The 8,676-nt window shown below is 38.7% G+C and overlaps 1 protein-coding gene across 1 annotated transcript in view; it reads right to left on the bottom strand.

The window, feature by feature from the left end:
• Positions 1-194: 194 nt before the first annotated feature.
• Positions 195-8,676, bottom strand: part of kitb (KIT proto-oncogene, receptor tyrosine kinase b) — a 19,218-nt gene continuing 10,736 nt past the window's right edge. The window contains exons 10-21 of the mRNA XM_023419237.2: positions 8,414-8,520; positions 7,523-7,649; positions 7,185-7,289; positions 6,432-6,542; positions 5,616-5,754; positions 5,420-5,487; positions 5,229-5,320; positions 3,998-4,120; positions 3,122-3,233; positions 2,759-2,858; positions 1,980-2,085; positions 195-1,825 (exon numbers count right to left, since the gene is read on the bottom strand). Of these exons, the coding sequence (XP_023275005.1) occupies positions 1,682-1,825; positions 1,980-2,085; positions 2,759-2,858; positions 3,122-3,233; positions 3,998-4,120; positions 5,229-5,320; positions 5,420-5,487; positions 5,616-5,754; positions 6,432-6,542; positions 7,185-7,289; positions 7,523-7,649; positions 8,414-8,520 (1,334 nt within the window). The 3' untranslated portion in view covers positions 195-1,681. The remainder of the gene's footprint in view (positions 1,826-1,979; positions 2,086-2,758; positions 2,859-3,121; positions 3,234-3,997; positions 4,121-5,228; positions 5,321-5,419; positions 5,488-5,615; positions 5,755-6,431; positions 6,543-7,184; positions 7,290-7,522; positions 7,650-8,413; positions 8,521-8,676) is intronic.

Here is an 8,676-nt window from a genome sequence, read left to right as displayed (position 1 = left end):
TCAGCTGTACTTTGTGACTCGTTCTAATTAAAAAAATTGTACCATACTAACACGTTAAACTAAGATGTCGAACATAGTAATCATACCTGCCAAAATTCAGCATATTAGCATTTAGCTTAAAGCCCCACTGTGCCCAATTAGTCTAATTAGTCTTGTGTCACAGAAACGGGAAAATTACAAAAGGAAATGGACACTTTCCAGGTGGTTCTACCATCACAGGTACTTTATTATTACAAGTCAACCAACTGTATCAAAACTGCAAGAACCTCAAAACCAGTGAACATAAGCTCTCTTCTGGCTGTCCTCTCCACAACAACTGTGTCACAACCAAATGCATTCAGTATTAAAAAAAAAAAAAATCTAAAGGCACATCTCTATTGTATTTACATTGCATACATGTTTGACATAAATCAAGTAAAAAGAGCACACAATCAGTCCTAAACACCTGACCACAGTGGCTTTGCTAAAGAGACTAAACTAAAGCTATCTCTAAAATACACACAGCAATACACCAGTTAGTTTTTATAAGTCACAGTATTCAAAGCTACAACACACAGGTGGGAATCGGTGTTTCTGTAACTTATGGCTTTGTTTTTTATTATTAGGAGCTTGCATGCCACCTTGCTATGGCTCATTTAAGACTTTAGGTCTCTTTTTTTCAAGGCCTGTTAAAACCAGTTTTAAGGTAGGCTTGCGGACAACCTCTGCTTTAGTGACTTTTGCAGTAAATTAAGAATTTTAAAGGAATAGTTCGACATTTAGTGATATACACTTAAGCCCCTTTTATGCACCTTCTTGTTGAGCGATAAACAGGTAGATGTCACCTTTATATTGGTTTCTTAAATATGACGCTGTGGCCAGGACACAGTTATCTTAGCATAGCATACGGTCCACCTATCAGTGAGCTTTAGAGGTGCTGGTAGGCAGATTTTAATTGTTGGAAAAAGCCAAACTAGCTGTTTCCTATGGTTTCCTTTCTTTATGCTAAGCTAACTGCGTGCTCACTACAGCTCCATACTTAACATGAGACATGAGACTGGTCTCACCTAATTCCCATTAACAAAGCATGTAAGTGTAATTCCCAAAATGTTGTATTGTTTGTTTAAAATGAGAGACAAATCTGACACAAAGACTTCTTGTAGTTTTGTCATCAGGCACAAACTCCGCTTATCCATGCCTCAGTCCAATATCATCTCCCACGGTCAGGTAGTCTCTGTTTTTCCCAAAGCATTTTAAGATGTAATCCAAAGCTGATTGTGAGCCAAAACTCCTCCCGCTGCTGATGTATCTGATGGGTGGCCAGAGCTTGAGTCTGCTTGTATAGATGTGCACCTAAAATACCTACTACAGAGATCAATACGCCAAAGGGAAGATTAGATAGAGGCCAATACTGAAAGTCTAGTGCAGGATTGTATATATACAATATCTATGTGTGTGTGTGTGTGTGTGTGTGTGTGTGTGTCTTTGTGTATGTGTGAGCACTTGAGAGTTAGTTTGAGTGAATGTGTTGTTAGTAGTCTACAGAGTGTATTTGGCTCGTATACTTGTGCAGTAAAAGGAGATAACGATCAGGGAGGTAGGGGGGTTGTATATTTCCTAGCATTGTGTATGTGCATATAAATGTGTGTGTGTGTGTGTGTGTGTGTCTGTCTGCGTGTGTATGTATGAGTGTATGAGTGTGTCAGACATAGTCCAGGAAGACATCAGTCGTGCTCTGCAGTAAAGGCTGGGTGGGTGCTGTCGTGCTGCAGACAGAGCTCAGCCTCCGTGATGACGCCCTCTGTTGCTCTGGAGGAATTGGGGCGTTGCTCAGCGTCAGGTAAACCTGAGAAGCAACACACACTCGTGTTTCATGGAAGTTTTAAAAAGCCTGCTGTTTCTTGTTTGTATCTACACTGTCATTAAGGACATAACGCCAAACAATAATCTTAAAAAAAGAAAAAAGAAATAACGTGAGTAATTAATCCTTATATACTTACGTTCTTGGTATTTTCAGACAGCAGTAGTTCAGTCCTCTCCACCAGTTTCCTAAAGGAAGGCCTTTTCAAAGGATCGTGGTTCCAGCAGGACAGCATCATGTCGTACCTACAGAGGTGAGGCTGGGTTTAGCTTTGACAGAGGGGGATATGGTGGTTTCTACTAGACACAGACATTATGCACACAGAGGTGCAGCCAGTATAAAACTAAACAAAGAAGTAACAAAGAATTCACTATGTGTCACTACAACATTTTTGTCTTGCTGTACATTTTGTTGCACCGATCTATCTGTGTGTGTGTGTGTGTGTGTGTGTGTGTGTAATTTATCCCTGTAATTACTCCTTTTTGTGTTATTTTGTACACTAATAAAAGAAAAACAAAATCCAACTGATGAACATTGCAAGTAGCCACCAATATAAAAAATAAACATTTTCAGAAAAGTGTTTTTATTCATCTGCTGGTTCATAGTGTATTCATCATCATAACAAAAGAGACACAGGTTATAATGAGAGCTGCAATAATTAGTCATTAAATCGGAAAATTAGGGCAACTGTTTTGATAATTAATGAATCGTTTAAGTCATGAGCAAAAATGCCAAATGTTCACTGGTTTCAGCTACTCCAGTGTGTGTCTGGTTGAACAAAACAAATAACTTGATATATGTTGCCTTTTCTGACATTTATAAATCAATTACTTGAGAGAAAAAGTCCACAGATTAATTGTCAATAAAAATAATGATAGACCGCATTCTTACTTATAATCCTCAAATAAAAATACTCACATCTCAATGGGAGCAAACTCAGGCCTACTCATCCTGTGGCCCTCTTGAATCATCCTATAAAATGCTGAGCCCACCTGCGTCCCAGGGTACGGGCTGTTACCTGCAACACCAACATACAATATGCATACGCTTAAAATAACTGTCATTTTTGTCTTATTTATTTGGAGGAAGAAAAAAAATCATGAATTGTAATGATGATGATTCCTAGAGCTACAGCATGTATTAGATCCACTAAGTGATGTTGTTGCTTGGGAGCATCATCAGCGCCTCTAATAAGGCCCCAGTCAGCTCAAATGGATGATAATAATTGCTCAGACATTATGAAAACAGATGCCCCGGTACAGCTCTAACTGGAAATGTTACCCAGAGAGAAGATTTCCCAGAGCAGGATGCCGTAGGACCACACGTCACTCTCGAAGGTGTAGACACAGTCGAAAATACTCTCGGGAGACATCCACTTGACCGGCAGACGAGCCTGCAGGAGGAAGAGCAATGATTACATGGACAATGTTCTCTTTGTTTTCATTCAGAAATATCATATGTATCATTAACTAATATCATGTTTTATTAAATTGGTTGTTAACACTTAAAAAATCAGAAATAAACAATTATGTTATAATATAATTATGTTATATATATATATATAGAGAGATATATAACATTATAAGTTATAACACAGTTTTCATACATACTAGTTTTTACAACTGGTAAAACAGAGTCTTATAGTTACTCATTAAAAAATGATGATGGGTTTTACACTTACACTGTGTTATAACTCGTTTATAATTGTTTATTTATCATTTATAAAGTGTTATCGACTGAATTAATAACCTAATTATAAACCGTTTATAAATCCTTTATAAGGGTAGTCTTATTGTAAAGAGGTTCCATTTTTTCAAGCAAAGCTTTTTCACAGATGATAAACAGCAGTGAGCAGGGGCATTTTCTATTCATTCTTTTCCTCCAATACTCGGATGTATTTCTTACAGCCAAATAATACATGTAGGACTTTGCATGTACATATTCTGCATATACTATATTTCTATTTGCTGATAAGGACTGTGAGATGAGGTTGAAAAGCTAGTTAAAGAAACATGAGATTGTTTGACATACACACTGATCACAAGGTCAAGCTCTACTAAAGTGAATTATTCAAGAGATGTGGAGAATTTTCCACTTTCAAGGAAGGAAGGAAGGAAGGAGGGAAGGAAGGTCAGAGAGAAAGAGTGACAGACTCACATTGCCCCTGAGGACATAGCTGGCATCAGTGGTGATGTCTCGTGCCAACCCAAAGTCACAAATTTTTGCCACCCTGCCGTGAGTCAGCAAAATGTTTCTGGCTGCAAGATCCCTGTGAATACACTGAGCACACGCACACACACACACGCACGCACGCACGCACGCACACACACACACACACACACACACACACACACAAGCAAACACAAACAAGGAAATGAGTGCGGACATTGTAACCAGTTTCTGCAGTGAATGAATGACAAACAGTACACACATGCAAATGAGGCGAGTAAAACTTGTATCAAACACAAAAGCCAAGCTGACGACTCTTTATAAAACACAAAATGGACTGAAACAATATGACAAAGAGAAGAGAATAAATAAAGCAGAGACCATGGGCCAGTTATTTTTCAGTATTTTTCATTGGTGGACCAAGTTTTTGCAGGAGCACACACAACCTACATGTTTTTTTTATTATTTTTATTATTATATTATTATTTATTTATTTTCTTTCAATTAATTTAAGAATAGTATTGATTAATAAAACTGTTTTAGGATTATATTTGAGAGCAGATACAGTTTATGTTAATACATATTTGGCAAAAAATGACTCATAAACAAATATATGTTTTGTATTCCCCTTTGAATCCAGAGAAGCAATTAATATTTAATTCAGTGGCCTCCTTTATTTATGGCTGAAAGAAAAGGTGAATAACAGACTCTGCTTCAGGCTAGAGGCGTGGAATTAAACTATATTATTTGTGTTATTCATCTGGTAAGTTTATTACGCTTCAATTCAGCACTATGGAGTGCATAGTATAACATAGTTATATAGAGTAGTAAAAGGTTTTATGTAAAACATTAAATTAAACAATTTCAGGGGAACCATTTTAGGATAATCACGGTCTAGACATAAATAATGCCTAATTTAATAAAAGACACAAAAGTGCAGTTAGAGAAAAATTACCCAAAGGCAGACAAGTGAGCCAGAGAGTTTTAATTTGAAATTTAAAGTGGCTAAGATTGTGAGATGGCTGGTTCCATCTATTTGCAGAATAAGATCTACAGTAAATGCAGCTTCTCCGTGTTTAGTTCGGGTTAGGGTCAGATTTTACTAGCTGACAATGTACAGCATGTTGGCCCTGAGCCATAATGTGATTTATAAACCAGCAGTAGCATGTCTCTTCTGTGACTGCTCTATAAATATTAACACAGTCAGTAAAAGCCTTACATTCTTGGAAGTAATGTACTCCATTCCTTTGGCCACCTGGTAGGAGAAGCTGAGGAGATCTTCAGCGTCCAGAGACATTTCATCAATATCATCTAGACGAAGATTACATTGTCAGCTTTAGTGCGAGAAACCAGAGACTTTAAACGCACTGTTGCAATGCGTCATGGAAAATACAGTGAGAAGTTTTCTACCTGACTGTGAAGACCGGTCTTTCTCAGAGGGTCGCATGGGCATATATCCCGTACCAGTCACATCTCGGCTACAAAGGCACACACACACACACACACACACACACACACACACAGACACATGCAAGTATTACATTTTGACATGGTAATAATCAGTTTTTAACAGCAGTTGATATTAAGAAGACACACACATACACACCTTGTTGGCTCAGTTTGGTTCAAGACGTTGCGATAGTAACCATCACCAACTTGGGAATTAAGGAAGGAATTTCTCTTTCTGCGCAGGAAGTTGAGGAGGTCACCATAGCAACAGTACTCAGTGATCACCAAAATTGGGCCTGGCAGGATGCAGAGATAAAAGAGAAACCTCACTCACTGATTTTGAAATCACATGACAGCATATAACAATGAAAAGGAAACAGAAACTCAAAGCTCTAATGATGAGCCAAAAGAGGAGAAAAACGGACTGACGCGGGGCAGAACTGTGTGTGTTTAAAGGCTGATCTTAGTAGTTTGAGTTAAAACATGTTGTAGAAATGTGTGTCAATATCTTTAAATTAAGTTTTTAATGCACGAGACATCACTACAAAAACATCTTAAGCGTCCGTGTTTCCCAGCAATAACATACTCATGCATACTCGATTGGAATACCATTTAAATGCTGCATTACAATCAATGTTGAGGGCTAGACAGGTAGATAATATTGATCCACTGCACCGAAAATTTGTGACCAGTCAAAGTGCATCACGTCTTCATTTCTGAGCCGCTTCAATACTGACTGTCCAATATCTGATTTTTGATAAAAGGACCATATTGGCTGGGCGTAGTAGCAAGTCAGCGCATGATCATGTAAGTGTCTAAGCTTTCAACACAATCATCCAAACAGTACTCATTAACCATAAAAAAAAAAACAGTCAATAAATAAATGACCTAATAAAGCTTCAGTGCAAATATAATGGTCATATAATAAACCCAGACCAAAGTTAGATGACTGGTTTGCAGCGGCTCCTCTCACCTCCGATGGTGCAGGCTCCCAGCAGGTTAACAATGTTCACGTGGTTTCCAAGGTAACTGAGAACCTTCAGCTCTGACATCAGCGCCTCCTTCTCCGTGGCATGAGCATTGGCTGAGATGACATCATCGCATCATTTATACACACATCCATTACATCAGTAAACATAACAACACAGCAATGTAGAATGAGTCCATTAAGAGTCCTTGTCCGGATGTATTACTATATATAACATTATTAGATTGTTAATACTGATGCATCAATGTGTATGAACCATTTTAATATTGTAACTAGTCAAGGTGGAGCTAGCTTTAGCTACTTTATTTACTGTAAGGTAGTTTTTAGTCCAGTGAGATGATTAATGGCGTAGGAAAGAGGAAAAAACTTTCCAATTTTTGCTCATTGGGTAATCTTCTTTTTTTTTTTTTAACCTCTTTAGCCTCCAAAAATTATTTAAATGAAACTTCAGAAGGGAAATTAGTTTTTGGTGGAACTGCTAAAAACTCATAGACATCTTGAACATGACAAACAGCTTTTTTGTAAAATGTCTGTTCTCTCACAGGTGTACTTCAGGACCCCATGACAGGTACAACAAAGCACACCTCTGACCCCAGCTAGCAGTGATGTTGGGCGTTAAGTTACTCTTTAAGTACAGCACTTGAATAAATATAATTAGTCACTTTCCACAACTGTATACACCCTTACAATAAACTGTATGTTGTTAGAACACACAGACTCAGGGACAGGCAAACTTACGTTTGAGCATCTTAACAGCAACAGTTGTAACGGTATCCGCAGAGCAGAGTCCATACGCTGTGGCCCTCACCACCTTTCCAAAAGCCCCAGAGCCCAGGGTTTTACCTGTAAGAACACACACACACACACACACACACACACACACACACACACACACACACACACACACACACACACGAGCAAACACAAACATGGAAATGAGTGCTGACATTGTAACCAGTTTCTGCAGTGAATGAATGACAAACAGTACACACATGCAAATGAGGCGAGTAAAACTTGTTTCAAACTGCAGGAATATCTCATACACATAGTAAAGCTAAACAGCCATGAAAACTCACCAAAGCGCAGTTTCTGTCGAGGAAACTCCCATTTGGAGTCATACGGCAGCTGGGTGGGGTCAATGTAAATATAGTTGTTGCCATGGATACTCTCGATGACCTTCCACTGAATTTGAAACTTTGGCTTCTGTTGAAGTTTGGAGAGGAGAGAGGACAGTGATTTTTGCAGAGAGAGTGACTGTGGATAAGTTTCCTGGGATTGTTTGTTGTATGTGACTACATGTTGGTATAGCTCACATATTTGGCCTTTTCTCATTGCTCTTCTATTCAATTTCAGATTACTCAGGGCACTTTAGTTGACAGCCTGTGTCTAGACTTTCCCCTGATGATCCCGCTGCGGATTCATAAACTAGTTCTCAAGGAGTCTGAGTCATCTGAGTGCGTTAAGAGCAGCATGCTGTGGGGGGCAAATTAATGTGATCGGGGTGTCAAAAAAAGCCTTTAGCTGCAGCGTGTCTGCGCTCTGAATGGTTGATTGATTCATTTCAGATTCATTAGGACACATTCATATTGATTAAAAGGACGTGTTTCTTCTGCTATCAGCAGAATATGGAATGCAGAACAAAAACTAGTCTGATCTGAACAAGATGTTTCGAACTTTAACAAACTCAACAAGATGGAGGCATGAGTCATCAGTAAAGGAGAGTGGGCCCTTTGCCAAATACTATTGCAGCCATTTATTTTTCCACGATGCAAACTGCATATCAATGTTGCTAGATGAACCTTGATTTGACATTGATGTCTATGGATTTTTAAACTGATTCATGGATTTGAATGGGATTGATGGTAACAGATTTATGTGATTTAGGAGAGATTTATTACTTTCACTGAGATTAAAACAGTCCTTCATTACAGTAATGATACGTATGTATGATATATTTCCCATCTTACCTGCATGTACTTATAGAGCAGCACCAGTAGAATGAGGCTGAGTAAGACGCCAGTAGCCACCATACCAGTTAGGAGAGGAGTGAAGAGTTTGTGGGGGACAATGCGTTCTGAGAGGAAACACACACCAACAAGGACACAATGAGAAATCACATGGAGCTTTTAAGTATAAACAACATTTTGGACACACAAACACACACATACACCCACACACACACACGCACGCACGCACGCACGCACGCACGCACGCACGCACGCACGCACGC

Source organism: Seriola lalandi, unplaced genomic scaffold (assembly GCF_002814215.2).
Source record: "Seriola lalandi dorsalis isolate HSWRI2012SDOR001 ecotype SW California unplaced genomic scaffold, Sedor1 jcf7180002054591, whole genome shotgun sequence".
In the NCBI taxonomy this organism is placed as follows: domain Eukaryota; kingdom Metazoa; phylum Chordata; class Actinopteri; order Carangiformes; family Carangidae; genus Seriola; species Seriola lalandi.
This window is presented reverse-complemented; position numbering and strand designations above follow the sequence as displayed.